We start from the raw sequence: 27,616 nt of genomic DNA on the forward strand, positions 1-27,616 counted from the left end.
AGAATACACTCACTCATTTTATGAAGTAATTATAGCATCTATACATCCAAAATACTTTACTTTAGCTTTATTGGTTTCTCAATTTCAGACATAAAGCTTTTTTTTTTTAGTTCTTAATAGTAAATGTTTAGGAAATTTTAAAAGAATGGGGACATGTTGTGCACTATTTGGTTAATAATCGGGTTAACCAATCAAACCAAATTAAGATTTTAATTGTTTTTATTTTTTATTAATTCGGTTTAGGCATGATTAATAATTTTAAAAATTATGATTAATTTATTCCGTTTGGTTAATTTGGAATTCCATATATATACGTTCATATTTGTTTGATTAAAAGAAGGTATTTTCATATATTTTTGTAGGACTTTAGACGTGAATTATCCCTTTAAATTTTTATACAATTAAAAATTAACACCCAGTTTATTTAATATTATTTCAATTTTTTTATAGTTAAAATTAATAAAAAAATTGATTATTCGATTAACACAAATAACCAACTAATGTAAATAATTATATAATTTTGATAATAATTCTATTATATATATTTCAGTTGTGGTCATGATTATAAAAGAGTGTAAAATTTGATTACTGCTAATTCAGTTTGATGACTGAACCGACCGATGCACGCCCCTAAACGGAGACACCAATATACTTCAAATTAAAAATTACTGATTTCATTACACTTATATTTTTAAAATAATATTAGATGTTATTATAATATTCATTATAATCGTATATTTTTCATTTGATTTGTCATTTTGATAGATATGCTGACATAAATTCTACCAAAGATATGAATTTATACTATATGTTTTATAAAGTTTTTATTAATAGTGATATGTTATGCATCAGTGTTAGAAATTAGTTGAATTAATATTTTAAAGAAATTTACCAACAAAATACAGGGTCAAACCCCTGAGTTTTCGAGGAATGTACGGCAAGGAGTGTAGCCACCGGGCTACACCTCATGTACATGTTTTATAAAGTTAATATGATACAATATTAAATATATAAAAGTATAAAGATAGAAATGTGATTCGTTTATTATCGAAATTCATTAGTATGTTTTACAGGAAAAATAGTATGTACTCCAAGACTTTCTTATAATATTCTTCAAAGACAAAAAAATTTATCAAAAGAAAAATAAATATGCAGCTTTTGCATATGTAGCAATCGTACACACATTCTATAATAAAAAAGGACTTATTATTGATATTATTATCAAATATTAAATGCCAAAAATCATAGTATTTGATCCATTTTTCATTATGAAAATAAAGTTATTGGACACGTAAAGATAAAATTTCAATACAAAAAGCTCATCAAAATATAAAATGCGAACTTATATAATATTATAAGGTAAATTCTTTAAAACAATTAATTGCTAAAAAAAATTTAGAATGTGTTTTTATTTTATTTATTTTGTTTAGTATACAAATTATGAAATTAATTTTTGTTTTGAATTTTTTATATTAAAATTTATAATAAAAATATTATTTATATTAAATATTATATTGATTCCGCACAATTGTGCGGGAATACGACTAGTTGCTTTATAATACTATCTCACATCAATTTAGCTAAACAAAATGAACAGATAAAAAATAATTTTTTTAATTTAAAACAACCTCAAGATAAACAATCTACAAAACATTCAAGAATTGGATAAGAGAAACACAGCCATTTTCAAACTACAAATACAAATCCCAGTTTGCTCAACCATCAGATGGTGATACATCATATACTGTAAACACAAATATAAAGAACAGACCTCGCATAACTTCAGTACATAACAAAATAATCAAAATTATCTGAACGCTTTCAGAAGATAAAACTCAAACAACAAACCAATATTATGATTTAATCAAGCTCACAGCCCATGAACTAGAAACATTACTCTTTAGAGTGCATAAAATTCTCCATTTTGAAACCGGAAAACTTCTACTTAGTTGGCACGGCTCCTAAAGACATCGAGCCCCATTTCAGTCGGATCGGTTACCTGCAACTCTACCTGGATACCGTCTAGTTCTCTCTTGAATCTGTCTTTAGAACTTGCATAGATCATCTTGCTTCTCACCCTTGCTGTGTCGGGAGACCTTCGCATATAGCAAAAACAACATGGTAATATTTTATAAGCTTAGCATGAAAACAGAAATATAAAAACAGGAAATGCCTAAAACGGGAAACAACGAATGGCATTTGTTACTAAAGATATGCTATAGATATAGAGTTTTGGAGTTTCAAAAACGTTTATAGAAACAGAAATGAAATACCGAAACATAGGTGTTGAGAAATTTCCGTGCAGCATAGGTTATAAGAATGCAAAATATACAAATAAACTATTCTAAACACGTTCTTACCATGCAAGGAAAAAGATTTTGCTCTTTTGACAATTCTCTTCAGTCACAAAGTCGAAATCGTAAACAGCATATCTACACTCATCAGCAGGGAGACTTGCAGCAAAATCTTCATAGCTTTGGGCTGGCTCACCTACCTTCTCCACAAGCACCTGCTTTTGCTTCTCCTCAATCTTAAAAACGACGTAGCGATAAGTTCTTTTAGCCTTCAACTCCAAAAACCTCAACTTGCAGTCATCATGCACGGCCATTCCAGATGTTGCATTTGCCTTAACAAAAGAAAGTGGCATGTATAGTAAACAGTAAGTCAAAAAAATTCAACAGAACCCTTATGACTTATTAAAGGGTGCACCTACATTGTTGCATGATCAAATCAGGGAAGGTTCAAAAAACAGGAGTGGCATCTATATGTTAAAAAATTTCCATAACTCTAATCGAAGAAAGAGTCGTTTTACGCAAAATCATGACCCTGAACTAACCCCCAAGTCCTAGCTCACTAACCCACATATGTCCATTATACATGATCAAAAACATCTCTACTATATCCAATCCTACAAAACACAATTCACGACTGTCATTTATCGATCATTCTAGTATATCAAAAACCTTAAATTATAAGCTAAATAGGCATCACTTGACAACACAAGCAGGAATAAGAACAAATCCAACCGATCGATATACACAGCGAGAGCATTCTCACCATCTGCATATGTAAACCAAACCAAGCACTATTCTAACTAGATCAGTTTGAAAACTATGAGAAGCAGATCAAAATTAGATCTGCAGTCCACTTCAAGATACTCAAATTGACCACTATTTAATTAAACCCTAAAAAACTAAATCAATTAAACCTAAACAAACTTTTTATCACCATTTGAATTTGTAAATTAATCAACTACAACAGATTACAAATCACAATAACAAGAATCAAACATCACAAACGCAAACTTAAATTTAAACAGCAAAATTAAAAATTAGTAAGATCCATCAACATCATCACACCACAATACTATAATCCACCATAAATCAAACATTAAACTGACAGATCCACCACTAAACTAAATAAAAAATAGAAAAAATTAAATAAAAAACAGATTCAAATATTAGTGAAAAAAAAAAGTAAGAGAAGACTTGCCATGGTTAATAAGGATCAAGAAATTAAAATTTGAGTTTTTTTTTTTGTATTGGCAGTTTCCTTTTTTTTTTTTTCTGTCTGCTTGTAATGGAAGCTTGATTTACAAGCAGAATTGATTTTTTTTTTTTTTTTTGGGAAATGTGGAAGAAAATGCAAAGAATAATTTTTGGTGGCTCTATCTACTACTACTGTTTCCTCTTGCAAATTGTCATGATGGTTGCTTCATGCGTCAACATTTGCAAAGTTGGTCTATCCAATTATAATTTGACGCGTGGCTGCCATTCTGAATTGTCTATTTTCCCCTTCTTCGTGCTGGGCTTCGGGTTTAATGTTTCGGTACAAGTGGGCCGGTCCTTTTTTAAGAAAAGGTACACATTTGCTCCTTATAATATTTAGATCTTGATTAAAACAATTAATGATTTTAAATTAGTCTAACTAAGCCCTCTAATCCGAAGCTGTTCAGCAATTTATTAGCTCCATTACTCTTGGTCTTTGGTGCGGATGGATAGTAACTATTGATAATGACCTATATTAAGACTTAAGTGGCAATTTGGCACTTCAATTTACAAATGATGGTTAATTAGCACATATTTTAACATTACAGTCAATTTAGTTATAAATTTGGTTTTTAACCAATTTTCCCATTTTATCATAATATTATTACCATAAATGAGAGATATGCTCCGAATTTAGAACTACACTGACTATAAAATTAAAATCTGTACAAATTAATCATCACTTGCAAGTTGAGAGGACAAATTGCCACTTAAGTCGACCTATTAGTATTTGAATCTCATACGAGCGAAAAAATTGACTACCTCAACATCCCTAGCTCATCGATAGTTAGCTTGATGTTATGGCGAACTTATATCAACAATGATCGAAATATATGATGAAATCCTGAAATTGTCATGCTTGAAAACAATGAACTTATGCATATGTATTGTGTTTGCCTTCTTCGGATGCCATTGCTACGTGATATACCAAAAGGTCCAAAACAAAGCTCACTAATTCTAATATATTTTCAGTGCCTAGAGATCCACAATTGTTCTATCAGAAGTTTAGTCGACAAATTCCTCTTTTCTTAAGAGTTTCTTTGATGTCCTTTGCCTTGTGTGCCAATTTGCATGCTCTTTTGTCTCTTCAGAGTCGAACTACCCAAGAATCCGCATTCTAGAGCTTCCAATGCTTTCGCAGTCAAAGGTCTGTTTCTCTTGCTTTGTCTTCTCGGGTTCATATCAGGCTGCTCCGCCATAGCATCAGCATCAGCACAATCGTTTACATTTATTCCTTTCATCATTGCCGATTCATCATTTTCAGAGTTCAGTAGAACTGTAGGCAGATTCAAGTCGATCACACATGGGGTTTGATATTTCAAATTTTCACCTTTCGGTTCCGCGCATCCTTCAACTAGCGAAGTAGTAATCGATAATTCCTCAGGAGTAATAACCTGAAATGAATTGCTGCATTCATCTGTTGTGTTCAAAGCACATAACGAGACTTCAGGTTTTGACCCCAAGCTGACAGAAAAATTGTCAATCACATGGCTTATCTCTGTTTTATTACAAGCAGTTAATCTCCGCAGTTTCACAACAGGAACTGAACTATCCGATTGGCTAGATTTCGGTCTTCGACTGAATTTGTGCTTTATAGTTCCTGTCGACGGACTTATAACCAACAGATTGTTACTATCCTGAAGGCCTCCCGCCAATTTGTTCATGGTAGCTTCATTTAGATCCTTCTTGTCTGATCTAATTCTATCAGTCATATCCTTACTTCGGTCTTTCTTTTTCCGGCTTCGCACCTTATTTGTAGCCACCACCACAAGTCCATCCAATGATTCCTTCAAGGAATTCCCTTCATTGTTTCTTAATGAAGGGTTAAATCCAGAAGTAGCTATGAGGTCAACTGGTGAATATCTCAGTTCTCTCACCTTTGATGACTTTCCGATATCGATCAAACTGGTATCCACCACAGTGAACTTTGTACGGTTAGAGCCACAGCCATTTGAGATTTTTTCATTACATTCAATTTTGTTGATGTTCTTTAAACCATCCATTGAGGTATCAGAAACCTCCAACTCGTCGTTGTTTTGTGAGTCCTCCAAAAACTTCATTCCAATGCTACTTGAAACTGAAAGAGTAGTTAACAAGGATTTAACTTTTAAATCTTCTGGTGTAAAACTCATTTCCCTTGTCTTGGACAATTTTCCTCCACCAATCAAACCGGAATCAACAATGGTAAACTTCACACGGTGAATATTGCAGCTAGAAACTCGAGGTTTAAGGTAACGATGGGATTGTTGGATCGATGGATCATCATGGTCCGAAGATACTTCTGGAACCCACCTATCCTCTTCATTGCAGGCACTGCCTCCAGCTTCTTCGTTTGGAAGTTCAATGAGATTTGGTTCGGATGCCACTTTACTCAGAACATCACTAACAGAATCAAAGTAGTGGTTACCTTTCACAAGTTTCCTTTTTGAGAACTTCTTAACACCGGGAACGAGAAATACCAGAGAATGAATGGAAATGTTCATCTGATCCTTTGGTAGCTCTGAGTGCCACCCTCTTGCTAGCAAACGGGGCCAAACAGCTTCCCAGAAAATATCATTGGAACGAGCTTTGCTCAAACGGAAACCCCCAGTCAATAATTTGATTATCTCACCAGAAGTCAGAGAGGAACATGCTTTACCAGTTAGGCAATCTGTGAGCAATTGATTGTTTTTTACATGTTCCTCGGAGATATTAGTAAGATCGTCCTTCCCCTTACCGATTCCAATGGCATCTACAAGAGCTCCAACACCAACCATAGCCTGTAAGTGGGTAACAAGATCTTCTGTGGAAGATCTTCCCTCAGAAAATGCCGTAAAGACCTGATAACATATTGCAGATAAAATGAGGGGAGACATGACAATTTTCAGTGAGACGCTGACAAGAATACTTAGCAGCATGCTGAAAAAGACCTATATGCATTAACCAGAGAAAACTCAATCTAGTACAAGCATATAACTGATTTCAGCCAATCTGATATTTTTGGGAAAGTCAAGTGTTAAATCTTCCTAAAAGTTGAGGGAATCCGAGATTTAAGCAAGTTCTTAGGCAAATTTTGTAATGCTTTATTGAAGAATTCCTCAATGTTCGAGCTCTATGTATATATACTTAGTATATGATTTAACTTTTTGCATTTTCATTCCTAACCATATAGAAGAAAATGTAGAATAATCATGCCATCCAAAAAAAATTGTACAACAGAATACAACAAGCATTAGGAAACAGTTTTTCGAGATAGAATGGTGAACGCTTATTAAGAGTATAAAAGAAATGATGGCACTCTATTAGGAAAATAAGATGTGATGCGTGTAGCATTAAAAAAATATTTTAGCATGCGGTATGAAGAAGAAAGAACAAGTTTTCAATGCACTCGCTGCAAAAAAAAGTATCACATTTGCGGTTTTGAAAACAGATTCCAAATCTGTATGTGCAGAAATGATGTTGAAAGGATTTTAATACTGAAAAATAAAAAAGTTAACTTTGGAGCACCTCCGCAAAAGGAATTTTCATATGTTCTGGCACATGAGGAAGCAAACGGGAGCGAATTTCCTGTTGCCTCCACCCTGTAAAAAGTTTTTCTCCATATATGCATTTCTTTCGTTTTTTCTTCCGGCAACGTGACCACCTGCGGTATCCATCAGATCGGTAAAAGTCCCCATAGTAAAAACACAGAATGTCCCCCATCTTCTTGCCAATGAATCTCTTTATCTGGAAAAAACTTTTTCCAAATATATATAAACCAAGGATAAAATGGTTTTTGTCAGAATCACTCCATGGATGATAGAAAGAGCCAGGAGCAAGATCAAAGTTCTTGTATTTATGCAGCTGAGATAAATTAGCTTTCACTGCCACCTTGTGTCGAAGATTGGCTGGTTTTGACTCATGTCCATCTCCCAATCCAAGGTCGGGTGGTTCAGCATATTGTTTTGAACCATTCTTCATATCCTTCAAAAAAGCTATAAACTTTCTAGACCTACTACTTGCATTGTATGATTTGTCAGTGTTGTTCATTCTGCATCCTTTATCCTCTTTCTTTTTATCACTTGCTTCAATACAAACCCAAGTAACTGGGAAGGGTAGACCCATCAAAAAGGAACAAGAACCATCGACACTGCCTTGTGAATCTAAAGGATTAAGTAAAAGGCAGGAATACTCGGATTCCGATATCATCGGAGGAATTTCTGCCTGATATTCACTTCCAACTCGAGGATTCAGTTGAGGATCTCTGGATATGTCACTTATCTCAGGAGACATTGGATGAATTAACTGCTCAAAAGATGGTTCTTCAATAGAAGGGCTATCGATGTTCATGTAAAATGGCTCCATCTGAAAAAAGCAATATCTATAAGAGTCTAGAGCAATGATCTCTAAGAGAAAGCTAGGAGGGGATACAATTTACTGGATGAATAATGCAGTCATGTTTTCCTTTGCTAGATGTTAAGCGATAGAGAGCTGGTAGAGTGGATAATTCCAAACAATAAACGAGAAACAAACAAACAGACTGCATAATGTGATATTCAAGAATTCTAAGTCTATTGAGGAGAAGCCAACATCCTCGTATTCGACCAGCATGTACTAAGAATTTCTCTAGTTATTGAAATTTATTTAAATTAAAAATGGTATCCATATTCTAAAAGCACATGCCTGTCACATTTTCAGAGCATTCAATGAGTGTTAGTAATTGGCATTTAACAATATCTACCAACAAATTTACCCTTAAACATAAGCAGAAACGTGATCTATTCGCAGGAGTTTTGACTTGCTAAACCTATATGAATGGTGCAAAAGATAAGCCACCATGTACTGGAACTGGACTTAAATTGTGCATAATGGCTTCAAAATGACAGAGAAAGTATAAATGCTGAAACTCTTGATAGCATAACAAGATGTCTATGCAATGTCAATGCTACGACAAACAAGTAAACCGATATATTCTTGCATGCACATTTCCAATGCCTGTAAAACTAGAAAATAAGCTTACAAATTTATTTCAAGCAGAAGAAAGCAAAACCAAAGACCTCAATAAGAAAAACCAGAAGAACTATCACAATTGTTATGTTTAAATTCTATGTTTAGTCAGAGCAATTCCGAAAAATACGAACAAGTAGCAAGCATAAGTTAGTATATGAATATTGAACAAGAATAATACCTTCACTAAGTAAAATCCACAACATTTATTGAGAAAAAAAGACGATCACCGCGTTATCATCCATTCTCACAATGCCAGTATCCAAACTAGACAACACATAGTTTATCATCAAACAACAAATATTCCAAATAATTCTAAATCATAGAGGTTTTAAAATCACCAACCCAAATCAAATTAACCAACTGTCGGATCCATTTTCGACAAGAGTTCGACATTCAAAAGCTAATAAACAAGCACATAACAAGAAAATGATAACCAAAAAACAAAAACTAAAGCTTCATTGAAACCAAGAAAACTTGTACCAATGTAGAGAAAACAAAGCACTTTATGCAAGTAAACCACCCAAAAACTGATTACATTAAAATAGCTAAACATTTCAAATAATGCATATATACAAAGAAATTAATATGATCCTACAAACAAATAATAATATTTCAAGAAAGCAAACACAAAATATAAACTTGAGCGTACGAAGAAAACTGAACAAACAAATCAAACCCAATGTAAAATACAGAACCTGTTGACAAAAGGGTTTGGTCTAATTAACATTTAACATTAAACTTCAAACTAAAAAACACCATTAAAATAACATAAAAAGATAAAGAAGCTACCTTTGGTTAAGCCTGGTGTGTAAGTTTCATGAGTTGTTTTAAAGAACAATTCAAAGGGATTGATGAAGATTATAAAAGACTATTTTTTTGGCACAGTGTTGCAAGATATATATATATATATATATATATATATATAAGAGTCGGGAATGAAAAAAAATGAGAGGAGAAGTTTTAAAAAGTGTTCATAACAAAAATGATGTGCGAAGAGGAAAGAAACGTATGAAATATTAGATGGTTGAACACATGTTTAATCTATTTTTGAGAGACAACTGCACTCACTAGCTTCCTATGGATTAGAAATGGATTTTCTGATTATTATTTTTTTGGTTTTAAAGGGTAATAAAGTATTATTTAAATTTGAGAATTTCAACTTTTTTAGATTAGTTTAAAAAATTTATTATTGTGTTGTTTGTAATAGAAAAATGGATAAATGAATGAGCTATAATTCAAATGAAATATTCGTTAAGTAGCAATGTGCAATTATCTGATCGAATTCTCCCTCCTCAAATGATAAAAAAAGACATTGATAGGGTTGACATTGTCTTATTTTTAATAGGGTCAAATCAAATCACGATTTGCAATTACTATGTAAATTTTAAAATTTGACAAAATTAGTAATCAATTTTTAAATTTTGACAAATAAGATTACCGAATTATTTTCCTGTGAAAAAAAAATGGACATCATAATGTGCATTGTCATGGTAGCCACATTCGTGTTTTTTCAATGAAAACTGAAAAGTATATTGTTTTAATTTGCCAAAAACTAAAAGTTGCTAACTGATTTGATTAAATTTTAAATTTTATATCGTAATAGTAAAACATGCACTAAAATTCATGATTCAATTTGTAATTAACCTCTTTTAATAAGCCTGAGGGTGCACACTCATTAACTATCGGATATAGATAGTGTTTGAGTTTTTTCGAATTGATATCTCTACTATTTGAATTATTTTAAAAAGAATTATATTCCAATTTTAAAAGATATTAAACAAGTATCTTTTGCTTGTCGAGTTTCTTCTTCTTCTCAAACTGATTATATTTTGGACTAGCTTCAACCTGATGTATTTAGCAAAGCTCATCGAGTTTTCTCTTTTTCTTTCGAGATGTTTACCTTTTGGAGAGTCATGAGCTTGAGGGTAGTTTAATTGCTCATCGGGCATTTCTTACCCCTCGAGTAGAATAACTTATAGCTCGATGTTATTAACTAAGTTTCTTGATCGAAGTTTTTTTTGTTAGACCAAATTTGTATATGTATGATATGAAATTTATATGACATTAACTTGGCATTTTACCAATGAACTCTTAGTTCAATTTCTTAGGAGAAAGATCTAACATCGTAGAGAGGTCTTGGGTTCGGACCACGATGAAGATAAAAATATCAGAAGTTTATGAAGATTTATGAAAAAAGTTTGAAGTTTGCAAGAGAAAACTACAAGCATCATAAGCGTCCACTGCGGCATCGTATCGTCATGATGACGATTATACGCCACGAATTCAACTTAAATGGCGTGAAAGACGTAAATAGCATAATAATTTATAATTATTTATATACACGTTCAAATATTAAAAACTATAATAATTTCTATCTTGTATTTCTCTTTTAAAAAGACTTGGCATGGTACTCATACAAGCATAGCTCTTCCTTTCTAGCCAAGAGGAGTTGTTTTTGTTTACATTTTTTGTGTACATAGACAATTAGGGACTTTTCTTTTATTTGGTGATAGAGTATTTTTGACATTTATGAAAAAATTAATCCTAATATTCTAAGAGAATGCTGCCTGGCCCTAGCGGATATACTATCGAAATTATATTTCATAGAAAATAATTAGGGACTTATAGATTGTTAGAAAAATAGAGAACAAAATACATTTATTTCTATTATGTAATAAAAACAGATATATTTCTAATTCTTATATTTATTCTTTTTTTATAATTATTTTGAGATACAATACAACTTCTAATGCTGATATTTATTTTTTAATATAATTTATTTTTGAGATATAATGTAAAATTTATGAATGTTTTAAATGAATTATTATACACTTAAAAAACAAATAAACATTAGTAGTTTATGAGGGAACAAAGGATTAATTTGGCTTTCGAACTTATATCTGATGATCAAATAAGCCATTTTTCGATTTTTTCTATCATTTAGATTTCAAAACTTGTGTCTTAAAATCAAACAAATCACTTTTAATTTTGTTGGCATTTAGATTTCAAAATTTGTTATCTTAGAGTCCAATAAGTCATGCATTAATGTATACATATTAAGGGTTACTTGATCGAAATTAAGAGAGTTCGAAATCTGATTGACCAAAAGAATTAAAAGTGACTTATTTAATCTCCAAACACAAATTTTAGAATTTAATTGACTAAAAAAATTTTAAAAAAAAACTTATTTGACCCCTTGACATTAATTTGGGAGCCGGGTTGGCTCTTTACTCGTTTATGTAGCCTATATGTTTCGTCAAGTAGACATTTTATTTATTTTACCAAATTAAATACTGACTTTTAAAGGGATTTTAAAAAAATGTATTTTAAATATTAATACAAGGCAAGTTTTTGAAATTTCCCGAAATATTTAAAAAAATAATTTTTTATAAAAATACAAAAGAAATATACTTAAAAAATACGGCAAACATGTATAAAAACACTAAAAAAACAACTAATTGAACACCTAGTACATTGAGAAAATATTAAAAAACTGACAACACAAAAGAAACACTTAAAACCACTCACACATAAAATTAAAGTCAAGAAAATAAACAGTGTATCTAGCACGTGTTAACCATATGTTGACCGCGATGTTGACCACTATTAATCGAGGTGTTGACCGCCGCCGTCCTTAAATTGGCCAACTTCTGGTGATCGGAAAATTTTCTGGCGAGGCTCCAATGGTTTTTTTCAGGTTTTTCAAGTGTTTTTTAATAAACAATATTTTTATAAATTAAAATTAAATTAAAATACAATTAAAATATAATTTTTTAAAATATGAGTACTTTTTGAATAAAAACATAATTTAGTTATAGCTTCGAATATTATTTTAGTTATGGCCTATATAAACAGTTATATATATATATATATATATATATATATATATACATACATACATACAGAGAGAGAGAGAGAGAGCGCTCTATATAAATGATTATTTATACATTATATTATATTTTATTAATTATTAAATAATAATTCGTTTAGAAAGATGCTGATTTTGTAAAGTTTTATTAATAAGTAGAATTGTCAAATTTTTAAATATTAAATACAAGAGAATGAATTGTATATTAAAAAAATTAACCACGCAACCGTTACGTCATGTCATTCGTCCAACAAACCAATGATGCATTAGTCATGTAGAAATATTGATAATAAAAAAATTAAATAATAATTAAAATATTCTCTATCGCAAATACTAGTTGGCTTGTTGTAAATATGACATGACATAATCAATGTATGGGATAAACACTCGTGTATTAATATAATGATTTTTTTATAACTATCCGAAAAACAATTGTTTCAAAAAATATGGATAAGAAAAATAAATTTCCAGAAGTCCTGCAAAAAATAACTTAAAAATATACTAAATTAATAGCCACTAATTTAGAGCATTTCCGATAAACTCTTTAAAAGAGATTAACTCTTTATTTTAAAGAGTTTAGCATTAAAATAGAAGTCTAATAGACTCCCTATAATATAATGTTTGAATAGAGAGTGAACTTGGCTCTCTACATATGAGAGTCAAACTCATTCTCTATTTCTTATCTTTTTAACAAAATTTCAAAATAATAACTAAAAATAAAACATGAAATTAATAATTTTGAAAGAGTTGAAACATCATTAACAGATTATTAAAATAAACCGACATATGCAATTTGGCATATGTTAGTGATCTTCCCAAGAATTAATTGCGAGATTGGTGCATGCATTTTTAATTAGTTGAAGCTTAAGATTCAAGATTTTCCAGCTCTAAAATGAACCTCATCAAGCTACCTTTGGATCTCCTTTTTTAGCTCTCAAGTTTCAGTATACATGTTGTCAATCATAATTCAAAAATATCAAAATTAGCTTGACAGATTCAGCTCAGTTTTCAGTCTCATTTTTGCACACCATTAACTGGGTATGTTCTCCATTTCATGATGATCCCCTGTTTTCTATGTGATTCTTGAATTCTTTTGCAGTAGTCTAGCGATCATTAGTGAAAAATCTTGATATTTTTTATGTTTATTTACCAAGAAAATTATGAATGTGAAGTCCATCAAGATATGCAATTCTATTCTCATGTTTTTTCTCTTCTGAATCTTTAGATAACTAAGTAGAACAAACACTTCATTCAATCAACCAGTCCCGTTTCAGAAACGTTTCGGACCGAAACTTCATTTTTACATAAAAACCTTAAAATTATACTGTTTCGCCGTGTCGGTGTCCAAGTGTCCCGTTTCGCCGTATCTGTATTCAAGTATCCCATTTACCGTGGCCGTGCTACCTAGCTAAGAAGTATGCTTTTATTGTGTTTCTTTCACCATATGATCCCCATAAACAAGAATTAATACATTTTTGTGTTGAGTTTTGATTTCAAAATTTTCAATTTTCATTAGATAGAAGCTCCTAGATTTGACTAAAAATGGGAAAGAGATTATGCATTCCGAAATATAGATTGGGTAGAATAATGGGGTGGCTTCAGATAATCTTAGGAGGGCTAGTTATTATTATAAGCATAGCAAGTCTGTATAAATTCTATAAGGCAGGGTTTTTTCTGCATAATGAAGAAATTTGCCAACATTTTTATGGTGTAAATGATGCATATGAGGTGTTTGATGTAAGAGCTTTGAGTGATCGAATCGGCGAAGTGCTCGATAAGATGGAAAAGTTACAAGAAAAACTAGAACAAACTGATGTTTTGGATAAAACCAACATAACAAAACTAGAGTATAAGAAGTTTTTAGAGCAAGAAGTGATTAAACCTCTTCATACCGCGAACCTCGCGCTTAGGCAGATTCGACTACCTAGGATTGTGAACGCGACAATCGAGGAGGACCCTTTGATTAATACTTTTATTGTAGAGGAGATAAGAAAGTATATTACTCCAAAAGAAACTAGGAATGCGAAGATTAATATCTACGGAATGGAGAAAGTGTATAACACAATCGGACATGCTTGTGTTTCGATGAAGAAAGAATTCGAAGAGTACATGGAATATGACATTGGATCTTATTGTAAAGATGACTGGAATCTAGCTCAGAAGCTTATGCTTAGTGGATGTGATCCCTTACCGCGGAGACGGTGCTTGGCGAGGGCTTCCAAGTTGTATCAGAAGCCTTATCCGATCAACGAGTCCTTATGGAGATTGCCTGACGATAGAAATGTACGGTGGAGCAATTATCAATGCAGGAATTTCAAGTGCTTAGCCGGTAAGAATCCGAAGAGGGGTTTCTCAAAGTGCACAGGCTGTTTCGAAATCGAGAATGAAAAGCTGAAATGGGTTACCAACAGTTCACTTCCTGCAGTTTTTCTGATCAAAGACGTTCTCGCAATCAAGCCCGGAGAGATACGAATTGGGCTAGACATCGGTGTGGGGACGGGGACTTTCGCTGCTAGGATGAGAGAAATGAATGTCACTATAATCTCCACAGCACTAAATCTCGGAGCTCCATTTAATGAAATGATTGCCCTGAGAGGTCTAGTTCCATTGTATTGGACATTGAATCAACGTCTTCCGTTTTTCGACAACACGATGGACTTGATTCATACAACAGGATTTATGGACGGTTGGATCGACCTGCTATTGATGGATTTCATTCTGTTTGACTGGGATAGGGTGTTAAGGCCAGGCGGATTGTTATGGATCGACCGATTCTTCTGCAAACGGAACGATTTGGATGATTATATGTACATGTTTCTGCAATTCAGGTATAAGAAACATAAGTGGGTTATTTCTCCTAAGTCAAAAGATGAGGTTTATTTTTCTGCATTGCTAGAGAAATCTCCAAGAGCTGTCTGATATATTTGTAGAGTGTTTATTATTACTGAAAGTTTTTGATGTACACTCTAGGAAGTATAATTTATATTTATATTATATGCATGTATTTTCTGATGATATGAGAAATCAAAAAATAAAAAGAAAGTATCATTTATATGTGAGTCGGAGTTATAGGTTCATTTTGAATTGCTTGTATGTATCATGGATATATAATTTATAATTCCAAGACTAAAATGTTCTTTTTCATTTAAAACATGAGAAATTTTTACGTCATTCATGGACTAAACTTATCACATTATGACATGTTATTAAAGTAAAGTGTAAATAAGTAATAAATAAAAATGCGATAGTGACGCTATTTTAATGACGTGTCATAATGTGATAGGCTAGTACATGTATAATGTTGTAGACTGAGTCTACCTAAAAATCTCTTTTAAAGCATTACTATATCACTGTTTTCTAGCGATGGAAAAAGGGAGAAATTCATTGCTAAAATAAACAGCAATGGAGGAAAACATACACTAGATTATATTAATTACGGAGTTTATTTATAAATTTAAGTAAAAATGAAAAAAATTAAATTGATTGAAAAAATTGGATAAAAATGCAATGAAATGTTTAATACATGATTTTATTTTGAAAGTATTTAGGCCAGAAATATATATATGGCAATCAATTTTTCCCATATGGCAAATAAATATATTTTTTAATTGTCGCCACTTTCACACTAGTAGGTCTAGTAGTGTATTTCGTGTGGTAACCATTTAGCATTTCTCTTTATAAAATAATTAATTATTTAATAAAATAAATTTATCTATTGATGAATCATCACTTCCATTAAATGGTTAAATAGACACAATACATCCTAAAATTGTGATGCATGAAAACAATTCAGAGTATCATCACAATCATTTTCCATTTGAAAAATCTGATGAACATATGCATATGTATTCTGTTCGCCTTCTTCGGATGCCATTGCTACATGATATATTAAAAAGAAGCTAACTAATTCTAACAAGTTTTTAATATTTTATTATGTATACTCTGTTCTATAAAATGAATCAATATTTGATTACAAAAATAGAATGAGACTAACAATTTGGTTAATTATTCCCCCGATAGCTTGACATGGGCCAGCTTTTTCCCTATGCAGATTGCAAAGTATGACAAGAACACTTTGATGGGCCAATAAGTTATGAGGCCTCATTAGTATCCAAGACCAAGATAAACAAACCTAAATGGCTTAAAATTGTCTAGAAGTAAACACCCCTCCACTCGGCCTTTAGGAGGAGGCTAGAAGATTTAGCACAAATGTGTCAAAAAAATTAAACATAAATAAATTGTATTTATATTTTTCTTTTGCAATTTTTAAAAATTATATTCATATCTCGAGAAATTCTTAGGTAGACTCAGTCCACCACGTCATCCATGGACTAAACCAATCATATCATAACACCTCATTAAAATGAGGGTATTCTTGTAATATCATTATTCAAAAGTGTATGCAAATAATAAACGAAATTACAAGAATACCCTCATTTTAATAAGGTGTTATAATATGATTGGCTTAGTCCACGGATGACGTGGTAAACCGAGTCTACATAAGAATCTCTCTCATATCTCATAATTAAAAATAAATCGGACTTTAAATTGACATAAATGTGAATTTGAATTGACATCAAATTGGCGTTATGTTTGACTTTGAGTTAGTAGTAAGATATAAATGTATAATTTAGAAAAAGAATAAATTTTTTTTGCATAATATGAAATTATGGATGAAGAATATTATAAAAAGTCAGTGAGTGTAATTTTCTAAGAAAACAAATCAATGAAAGAAAAGGAGAAATTTAGCAATAGAAAAAAAAATTAGTTGTTCCTATTACACTTAAAATATTACAATTAATTATAATTAGGTAAATGAAACGATTAACAATGTTAGTGGTAATACCTATAATGCTTACAAAGAAAAGAAAAATAAATAAATATGTTCAAAGTCCTATAAAAGTGTTCCAAGTATGTAGGGTTTTTTTAGGGTGGAATTGAACTTTGGATATAAATTAATGCCCATAACCATTTGTTTATGCATTTCTTTAGCCAATAATGGGAAACCTTCATAAAGTTTTTAAACCCTAGATGCTCAATAACACAAGCTTTTTCGTTTTTAAAGATCTTTATAATTTTATTTTATTAAGTGTACTATCCAACTTATATTTATAAATAATAACTCAAATGGATATATATTATAAATTACTGTATATGAAATTTGTTCGGACATTATTTTATTGAAAAAGCTAGATAATGTGTTGATATTGTTCCATTTGGTTTCCCTTTCGAATCTTTAATTTAAGAAAACACATTTCTATTTTTCTTTTTGTGTCTAATACTTGATATCCATTAAAAAAAAACAATTGGAGTTTAGTAAATCTAGAAATGAATAAAAAAATTCTAATGCTTAACTTTAACTCACGAGATTTTTTTTAAAGGAGAGTTTCTTTAATTACTTTTAGATATATGTATGCGAAGACCGAAATTATTTTAAAGAGAGCCAAAAAATATCGATATTACAAATGTAAAAAATGTAAAATAAAAAGAGAATGTGGTCAATATTCATCAAAATAAGTTTAAAATGAAACTGTAAAGATATTTACTTTGAAGATGAATTATTTGGACTTAAATGAAAATTTATCTCCTCAACTTGCAAGTGATGATTAATTAGCAAATATTTTAATTTTATGATCAATTTAGTATGAAATTTGACTTTTTAAATTTATCAATATATCTCATCTTTACCCCTGATTCGACGCGTGTTGATCACCTCTAGTAATAACTTTTATGCTAAAATAGGGCAAATTAATAACAAAAATCAAATCTATGAGTAAATGATCATAAAATTAAAATTTGTGCTAATCAACCATTACTAGCAAGATAAAGGGGTAAACTGCTACTTAATTGAGCATGAAAATTTACGTTTAGCAAGTGTTTATGGCGACTAATATAAATTAATACTAGCTATTATCAAAATAGGTTCAGCAGATAGACAATTGATATGGTTTTTCATATAAAATTTTACTTGAGGTTGTACCAAAATTTTGGATTAGGACCCCCACTATATTTCTTCTTTGTATCAGCATAATACCTAAATAATTTAGGACATGTTTAGTGTAATGCGTAATTAATAAGTATTAAATCATTATTTTTGTTAAGTGGGACTAGGAAAAACAAAAATTCGATAAGTTTAGGCTTGCAAATTGTTACTTGTTAATTGTTAAGGGTAGTGTTTGAATTATGTACAGAATTCTAATTGGTTTATTATAATGTTGGAGTATATTATGAATATGAAATATATTTGAAGAACTGACCGAATTCTCACCACATAAAGTAACACGCAGCAGCCGTCTTCCTCTTTTTATCATGGGAGGTGATTTTTGGCCTTCTTAGGCTAAAAATCACCTCCCTAGAATCATTATTTAATTTGTATTGTTTATTTTTTCAGTTTTTTATAATTTTTTCCAAGTTTTTTTTGCTATCTCAACCACTGTTGGTTTACATTTAGAAGTTTTTCTAACTTTACCTTAATTGGGTTAGATTTATTCTGCTCTAATTTAAGGTTAGTATGTCTCCACCTTTTGGAGTAATTTTTGCAGTTCGAGAGAATCAGATTCCAGCAACCCGGCAGTTCGCAGTGTCTGCTCCGACGGTCACAGCTTTGTCCGATGATTTCAACCATCTCCGGGGTCTTTTCTGGCATACTCTGCTGTTTAGAGACTCCACAGGAATGGTTCAAAATGCTGGATTCAAATTTTACATTACCATCCGAGAAGACATCATCATAGTAAAGGAAGCTAATCTAATTCCTTTTGAGGTAATATTAAATCCAAAAGTTGCAATAGAGGCATCCACTAATTACAGTGTGATGTGTATTGATGTGAGCCTAATAGCGAAAGACGGCTTAAGTCCAGTTAGTAGTGAAAAATGTATTAGTATTTCTTATTGTAATAAGAGTACGAATATGCTTGTTCATTATTTAGCTAGAGAGGCTTTAGCAACCATTGTTAAGAGCAGTGTTTGGAAAGATTACGTCCTCCAAAAGTTTCAAATCATGTTCTGGCCGATCAAATGGTTTTTTGATTAATAAAATTTTATGAGTTTCAACAAAAAAAGTAACACGGGTGTGGTGTAAATTATGGTGAAATGAAATTGCTCCGCTATGCATATCAATTGAACCACAATAGAAAATATTCTGAATATGATTGCATGTGTTAAATAATTTTATGGCTAGTGAACTATACATTTTTTATAAAATAATTATTTATGTTTGGTTTGTTATATTTTAATAAATAATTTTTATTTTCTCAACAACAACAGGAGGTTATCCAATCATTGTGATAATGATTAACTATATGGCCAACCAGTGGCAAATTTAAATTTTTTTTAGTTTGGTGTAATTTTTAGTTCACCTCTAACCTTAAGATAGTCCGAATTTAATCTTTCTACAGTTCCGCATTCACTATAAACTCTACCTCTATTTGAAAAAGTTACGAGGCTATGCTAAAACCTACCTTAACTTTATGGTAGTTCGATATCCAATTTTACCACACAAGCTATCCGTCAGCGGTCAGCCACACTACTAGAAATCTGTCAAAACTCCGTCGCTAAATGGCATAAATCCGTCGCTAAATGGCATTAGCGACGGATTTAATCCGTCGCTAAATTCCTGGTCGCTAAATCATTTAGCTACGGAAAGAAAAAATTAGCGGCGGCTTTTAAAAAATTTAGCGACGGATTTAATCCGCCACTAATATTTTTTTTTAAAAAAAATAATTTTTTTTTTAATTAAAGCTAAAAATGAAATATTATTTAATCTATAGCCCACGGTCACCCACCCATCCGCGATGGGTCACCTATCATCATCCTCCGGCAATTTTCGCAAACTTCCCAGTAGGTCATCCATCCTTTAATTGCTCTCAGCCAAACCTCTTTAACCTTCTAATTCCCTCGCGCGTAACTCCATCTTATCCAGCTCAAATTCTTAATACATATCTATGTATATTATATTTAAATATAACTAAAAGGAACGAATATTTACTCCCGCAATTAACAGCCACATTATAAAATAATTATTTTTTCATACTAATTTTTTTAAATAAATAATTAATAAATTATTTTTTTAATAATTATTTTAAATAAAAATAACAAATTATCACTTTTACACGTTACTACCGCATTCTAATATAATAAAATTTCTAATAAATATTAATTTTTTTAATAAATAATTTTTTTATGAACAATTATTTTTTATAAAAAAAATAATTATTTTTTTAATAAATAATTTTTTTATGAACAATTATTTTTTATAAAAAAATAATTATTTTATTAATAAATAAATATTGTTTAATAAATAAATATTTTATTAATTAATAAATATTTTATTAATAAATAAATATTTTTTAAACAAAAAATTATTTTAAATAAATAATTATTTTTTAAATATAAAATTATTTTTTTAGTAGAATTAATACTTTTAGCGACGGATTCTTAAATCCGTCGCTAAAAGTAAGCATTTAGCGACGGATTCTGAAAACCGTGCTAAATGTAACACTTTTAGCGACGGATTTTGAAATCCGTCGCTAAAAGTGAAAAAAAATTGGCGGGATTTGTCCCGCCATTCTAGCGATGGAATTTCCGTCGCTAAAGTTGGTGGGATGAATCCCGCCAATTTTTTTATGGATTTAGCGACGGATTCAAAATCCGTCGCTAAATTTGATTTTAGAATCCGTCGCTAATCGACAGTTTTCTAGTAGTGCACATAGGCAAATATTGGCTATAATTGATTGAGTAACGTCTTATTGTTAGAAAAGTTGAAGTTCCCTTACCAAAATATATAATAAATAAAAGGGCTAATCTTGTTTTAATACCAAATCTTTGTTGGTTTTGTCAGTTATAATCAAACCTTTTAAAATTGTCAGGATTAGCCAATTTTAGAATATTCAGAACATTTTTTAGTCATTAATTGAATTTAACCCGAAGCTATTACATGTAGGATTAGCATAAATGGCTAATAAAGGTTCTGAATATTTTAAAATGGGCTATTTGTGACGATTTTGAAAGGTTTAACTATAACTGACAAAACCCGAAAGGTTTGGTAGATTAGCTCTAAGTAAAACGTGAAATAACCATCTTGTAAAAAGTATATAATTCAGTAAACCGCAAATTTATATAAACTGAAGATGAATTATAGGGCATAAGAATGTATAGGCCTACCCAATTAAAAGGATTATGATGATGAAGTATACATTATATATCTTTGGCCGTGGTTAAACGGAGTTGCTGAGCCTGAAATCTGTATATGTTCTTATCAAAGCTAGGGTTTCTGCAGAACTTGACTGACCAGTAAAAACAGATTAAATTCACTTTGCTGCCAAATAGAGAGACAAACCTAAATTTAACCCAAATTTTTGAAATAATCACACTAGCTAGCTAGCTATCTAGCTACTGTACTGTTTGCTTTAGATTAATCCCAAGACATGCAAACGTGTTCAAATGTTGCCCACTTATTTTCAGCAATAAGAAACATTATTAAATACTATTTGATAATCAATTTTTTGTTGAGCTTGATGATTTGTTTGCTATAAAGATTTGCTTCATATAAAGATTTACTTTCCGTTTATAACCCTCGAATTCAGCAAGTGAACATGCAAAGCTGGCTTACTTGTGCTTAGCATATCTTGAACCCTACATGTTGTAGAAACTTAATTAAATATTAATACATTATTATAAAATAGTAATAATTTACAATCAACAATGCGGGACCTACTAATATATGTTTAAAATAATGCGCGTGACACCATTAATATTATGTCACATGGCATGTAATGTGCAGATAGACATATTTGCACAATTACTGCATAGACATACTCGCTCAAGCATACATACTCATAATATCGTACTTTATAAATAAAACGTACAGATAACTGTATAGACATACTGACGCAAATATATAGATTTTGATGAGAGATCACAGAGAAAATATTGGAAAATGAAAATGGGAGAAGAACAAGAGAGATTATTACCAGTAGCAAATGTGGGTAAAATCATGAAGCAAATCTTGCCATCAAATGCCAAGGTTTCAAAAGAAGCAAAAGAGACAATGCAAGAATGTGCAACAGAATTTATAAGTTTTGTGACAAGTGAGGCATCTGACAAGTGTCATAAGGAGAATCGAAAGACGGTGAATGGAGATGACATCTGTTGGGCTATGAGTTCATTAGGGTTTGATAATTATGCAGAAGCTATTGTCAGGTATTTACATAAATTTAGAGAGATTGAAAGAGAAAAAGCTATTCATAAGCAGAATAAAACTACTAATTCTGCTGCTGCTACTACTCATCAACCAGACGAAGATAAAAATGGCGAAGAAGACGAGCAGCAAATCGGTACGACGAGTTCCAATCTGTTCGAGTTTAGGGTTCTTGAGAAGGGTAACAGCAGCTGTTTTTTTACAAAGCCATCTTGAACATGTGGTAGAACAAACTAACAAGATTTTGGAATTCAATGGTTAAAGCAGTTCTTGGAATGAATATCTGCCAAAGATCATTGAACTCTCGGGTGTAAAATAAATAGGTTGTTTCTTTGAGGTAAATAGCTTCTTATTTTTCTTCTTCTTCATGAATGTTGCATCCTCCATTACCAGCCTTGTGAGTTTGAGTTAGCTTGTTGCTTGCATCTTCCATAACCACTTTTATTAAAATTTAGCTCTAAGCATTTATAATTTAACTTATGTTTCTACTGTCAAATGTAACTTATAGGAGATCTGGATTGTTTGATTTCAGCTTAGCAGCTCTCTCTCTAGCAAATCTGATCTGGGTTTATATATATATGTGGATTTCATAACAACGATTCACTTGTTGGATCATGTTCGATATGAGATTCATTCACATCTTAATTTGATACTATATATACATGTTAACTCTAAAACTTAGGGTATGTACTCTTCATTAGGCGAAGTTCTGCACAGTAAAGACGGTCAAAAAGATACAGGTATCTGTTTTATGCAAACTACTCTGACGATAAAGTTAAATGGATTCCTTCGTAAGGAAATAAGTGAATAATGTAAGACTTAAGTATTTAGTATTTAGAAATGCATTAGCCTGCTCTTTGTTATTTATAGTCCGTTCATGATGAGATAACGATTCAGGTCACTCGCATTCTGCGTGTTTCGTAGTGTGAGTAGCTCATAATCCCACGTCTTTATGAATGATTGACGGAGATCAAACGTGATGAGCTAGGCAGTTGGGAGGTCAGAGATCGTCTAGCTCGTTTAAAGATACGGAATTAGAACTCTGGTAATACAACTTACTGTTTTTAATCAAACATAATGAAGATCGCCCAAGAAACTATATATAGCTGTTCCAAAATCAACTATTAGTCCATAGTTGTTCAGACATGATCAATTCTCACTTGAACAAAATTGGAAAAGGAATAAGATTTCAGATCATAACATCAAATTGATGTCAAATATATGAACAATTAATCGCCTTTTCGATATTATAGTCATTGCTTCTTTCTAAAAAAAACCCTATGAATGTCATCTCCTATATCCCACCAATTTTCTTGTACGGGATGAGGTTAAGCTCATTGCCGTCAGTTCTTAGTTTCACCCGATTAAAAGTAAATTTAGAAGGTTTAGGGTTTTTGCATAACCCTAGAACAAGGGACCACAATTTTTGAGGCTTTACATAACATGATTTATTGTGAAAAACCAATCAAATTCCCAGGCATGCATTATTTTAACCATATAAAATGCAAAATTTGGGTAATTCGCCCAATAAAGAATGAGTGTTGATGCCCTAGTAAATCATTAAGAATAGGGTTTCATCCCACAACCGAGGGTTCTACCAACCTCTATTTTTTGGGACCACTTCTCAACTATCAATTCAGCAGATGCTCATTATACAAAACTCAAAAGGAAGATGCTGGTGAAGTCCCACTAAAATTTGTTCCCCAATAAAATGTGTGGAAGGTTCACCAAGTATGAGACATAATCAGAGACAAAAGCTGAAAACCTAAAAATATTTAAACCGAGCTCAAACTAGAAAGAGAGGGTTAAAGTTTTCAACGGTTAGTGAACTATAAGGTTTTTACATAACGGTTATCTTACGTGTACGTACATTGTCACAAGAGCAATTTTTGACCTTAACTTCTATGCTAACGTCTCGTTTATGTAACAATAGAAGTCCAGTTACCATTATATAATAGATGGAACAATGGTAGCCGTTTAGTAAAAAACCTATACTTCAAAAACTGCAAAATATTTTAACCATAATAAAAGATAGCATATGCTTTCTTGATAAGATGAATATGATAAACTCAAAACGCTAAGATCAACCATATATTTCAATACTATAATTGGTTTCTTGATAAATTAAGAATGTTTTACATGAGTACTGCCTCAATGAGAACTCTGACCATGGAATTGCGGTATCGAGCTTCATAATCTGCTTGCACCATATTGCTTCTTGTTCATCATCCACTCATGATACATTGTCAGCACTGAATTAGATTTAATTGAAGCATACATACAATGAACCACAATTTCTGCATCCGTTAAGAGGAAAAAGAGCAAGAAGATCACGGGTTGTCTCTTGCAATTTAGCAACTTAGCTGAAATGTAGCATCAGACACATTTCAAGGGCTGCAATGACCTTCGTAAGCATGTTTAATGCTGATTAGACCCTAATGGTCCGAGGTACTAAGTTTATCCAAGTCAAAAAGTGATCATGCATGTAATAATAAGTGAGATAGACATTCTATAAATGACAAATTTCTTGTAACAGGACTAATGTTAGAGACCACTGATTCTTTTGTTTTTTACATTCCTAAAAGATATAGCTAGATAGAAAATGTGGCTATCCAGATGATGAGAGGGCAGAAAATAATATCACAAAATAAAAAATGCCCCCATGGAAGTTTCAAGAGATAATGAAGTCACATAAACTTAAAATCCCCTCCAAAAGTTTCAAAGTGGAGTTCACATGCCTAGACATGATGGAAAAGAATTTGAAGTCATCTATGATCTAGAAAACCATATTCAATCACCAACTCTTCAGTGTGATTCATTCTTCTAAAATGAATGCCCTAAAGTTTGTTCCTAAAAGCTCAAAAAAACATTTTGCTGAAAATAGTTAGAAAAGATCCATGCCATGAGACAAGATTCATCCAATCCCCACATTAGTTTGACAACTCTATTACAACTATCAACAAGTGTTCGATCATTTGACAATAAACATGGCTTAAATAAAGAAAGATAAAAGACTCGAGCCATTCACAAAATATCAAGCAATTTGATTAATAAAAGCTTCAACAAAACCCCAACCATCGTCAATATCAGGTCCTATCCAAAAACCAATAATTACTTCGTGATTCCACAAAGTTACATTCATACAACAAGACACAAGTTCACCAAAATGGTCTATAAGAGCTGAATATCCATGACAGCACCCCACAGAAGACATATTGCCATTCGAGCAGTAGGATGCATGTAGGTATGTTGCTGCAAATGAAATCCATATACCATTTTGTATAGATAAGCAAAAGGATAATGCTACTGAAAATCTATGAAATATACTCAGATAGCATCAGAAATACTTATGTCCGGTTTGTAATCTTAGGACTAAATGTATGCTTCAGAAGTCAACTAGAGTGATACCTTTCTGCTATAACACATTTCATGATAATAAAGGCATTAATTATGGATAATTTAGTTAGGAGAATATACATCATCATAGACTAGAGTGTTGGACCCTAATGCAATTAAAGCGGTTCCGATGTGGAAAGAATGCATGAGAGTAAAGTTAAACCAAAAGTAATGAAATGAGGAAGAAAAATAGAGATATAAATCGCAATGACTAAAACTGGAAGAAAAAAGATCAACTATTGACAGAAACCTTTCAATTTGCTTGCACAATTTTTATTTTTTTCTAACGAGGCCTTGCTCCCCCGGGCCGAAGCCCAGGATCACTGGCAAACCCCAATATCTGGACCATCTGCAAGCCTACATACTTGGCAAGTCCGGGCTATAATGGTCCGGTCCCAACTACTCCATTTATTAAAAAGGGAGTAGTCGGGGTTTGAACTTGTGATCATAGCGCCCAGATAGCTGAGACTTAGACCACTAGACCAACCTCATGTTGCACAAAATTTTGTCCTGAGTAATGTGTAGAATTTGCCAGAATGCAGGGGTAAGATGCTAAAACAAGAAGATTAAGATATAGATCAAATACCTGTTTTAAAAGTTGTTTGCCTTGACATAATTCTAGGTACTAGTGGTACTTTACTTAGTCGAAATTCCTGAAAGAAATTAAATTAAAATCCCAGAAAAACGTTAGCCTTTACTTCCAAATTATACAACATGAAATTTTAAAAAACAACACACAATTACTTTAAAATTTGACACTGAAACTCATAATCAAGAGCAGCTTAACATATTCAACTTAAATAAATCCAGCCTTAAACTATATGCTGAAAAAATTAACCAAAACCTAATTTTAGATTAAACCAAATTGAACTGATAATACTAAACCATAAAATCAAAATTTGCTTCACCAAATTGATCAACAGTAAGATTAAAGAAAAATAAAAAGGCATTGTAATGGTTACCTTGTCCCCGAATTTTGGGATTCCGAGAAGCATAGGTGAGATAATAGAGACTGCAGACGCCATTTAAGTATCTCTTTGCTTTTACTTGATTTTTTTTCCCGCTGGGTTTTGTTTGCAGGGGTTTAGGAGAAAAGAACTGATATTGCCAAAGAAGAAGAGGAAGCAGCGACGTCGTTTGGATAAACCTTAATGGATTAAAATTCAAGGCTTATTATTGGGCTTGCAGCAAAAAAATCCAGCTAACTTGATTAATAAAAAAAAAAAAAAACTGTAAAATGGTCAGAAGATATTTTATTTTTTTATATTCCACGATTCACTTTATATCTAAAATTCCAATTTTATAAGTTTCATATTAAAAATTATATCAATGGTGTATACAACTTTGGATATATTTAGTTCATGAAATGAAATAGTATAGAATAAAATAGTTATTCTATAAGTCATTCTTTAATTTTTGAAAATCACAAAATAACAATTTCATAAACCAAACACAACTTTAGATGTATCTTTCATAGTAACTAGTAAGATATACATTTTATGTAGTTTTCTGGTTTTCGTAGTAAAAAGGGAATTCATTGTCACAGGCTGTATATAATTTTTATCAACCAAATCGAAAACTCAGTTCAAAAAAATAAAAACAAAAACTGAAAATTTGTTATAATCAAGTTTGAATTTCCCA

General features: G+C 31.5%; 5 protein-coding genes across 7 annotated transcripts; 2 read left to right on the forward strand and 3 right to left on the reverse strand.

Annotated features, from left to right (window-relative positions):
• Positions 1–1,661: 1,661 nt before the first annotated feature.
• On the reverse strand, positions 1,662–3,674 carry LOC126674601 (actin-depolymerizing factor 1-like). Of its 2 annotated transcripts, XM_050369078.2 has the most exons (3): positions 3,493–3,674; positions 2,361–2,626; positions 1,662–2,096 (listed from the first exon to the last, which is right to left on the reverse strand). In XM_050369078.2, exons 1-3 carry the CDS (start codon positions 3,493–3,495, stop codon positions 1,946–1,948), a joined length of 420 nt encoding a protein of 139 aa, XP_050225035.1. In that variant the 5' UTR covers positions 3,496–3,674; the 3' UTR covers positions 1,662–1,945. The 2 variants fall into 2 exon arrangements, with proteins under 2 accessions (XP_050225035.1, XP_050225034.1); XM_050369077.2 differs by lacking the exon at positions 3,493–3,674 and having other exon boundaries at positions 2,361–2,662.
• A 537-nt stretch (positions 3,675–4,211) lies between these two features.
• LOC126675388 (uncharacterized) lies at positions 4,212–9,425 on the reverse strand. Of its 2 annotated transcripts, XM_050370027.2 has the most exons (4): positions 9,306–9,425; positions 8,695–8,780; positions 7,035–7,871; positions 4,212–6,367 (listed from the first exon to the last, which is right to left on the reverse strand). In XM_050370027.2, exons 3-4 carry the CDS (start codon positions 7,869–7,871, stop codon positions 4,577–4,579), a joined length of 2,628 nt encoding a protein of 875 aa, XP_050225984.1. In that variant the 5' UTR covers positions 8,695–8,780; positions 9,306–9,425; the 3' UTR covers positions 4,212–4,576. The 2 variants fall into 2 exon arrangements, with proteins under 2 accessions (XP_050225984.1, XP_050225983.1); XM_050370026.2 differs by lacking the exon at positions 8,695–8,780 and having other exon boundaries at positions 4,213–6,367.
• Positions 9,426–13,136: 3,711 nt separating this feature from the next.
• Positions 13,137–15,443, forward strand: LOC126672125 (probable methyltransferase At1g29790). The gene has a single exon (XM_050366062.2). The coding sequence runs from the start codon at positions 13,927–13,929 to the stop codon at positions 15,301–15,303; it is 1,377 nt and encodes a 458-aa protein (XP_050222019.1). The 5' UTR covers positions 13,137–13,926; the 3' UTR covers positions 15,304–15,443.
• Positions 15,444–22,210: 6,767 nt separating this feature from the next.
• Positions 22,211–23,115, forward strand: LOC126672128 (nuclear transcription factor Y subunit B-4-like). Its single transcript, XM_050366066.1, has one exon. The coding sequence runs from the start codon at positions 22,319–22,321 to the stop codon at positions 22,793–22,795; it is 477 nt and encodes a 158-aa protein (XP_050222023.1). The 5' UTR covers positions 22,211–22,318; the 3' UTR covers positions 22,796–23,115.
• Positions 23,116–25,602: 2,487 nt separating this feature from the next.
• LOC126672129 (uncharacterized) lies at positions 25,603–27,094 on the reverse strand. The gene is made up of 3 exons (XM_050366067.2): positions 26,938–27,094; positions 26,562–26,628; positions 25,603–25,831 (listed from the first exon to the last, which is right to left on the reverse strand). Exons 1-3 carry the CDS (start codon positions 26,998–27,000, stop codon positions 25,614–25,616), a joined length of 348 nt encoding a protein of 115 aa, XP_050222024.1. The 5' UTR covers positions 27,001–27,094; the 3' UTR covers positions 25,603–25,613.
• Positions 27,095–27,616: the final 522 nt, after the last annotated feature.

The sequence above is a fragment of the Mercurialis annua genome, linkage group LG3, assembly GCF_937616625.2.
Source record: "Mercurialis annua linkage group LG3, ddMerAnnu1.2, whole genome shotgun sequence".
Lineage (NCBI taxonomy): Eukaryota > Viridiplantae > Streptophyta > Magnoliopsida > Malpighiales > Euphorbiaceae > Mercurialis > Mercurialis annua.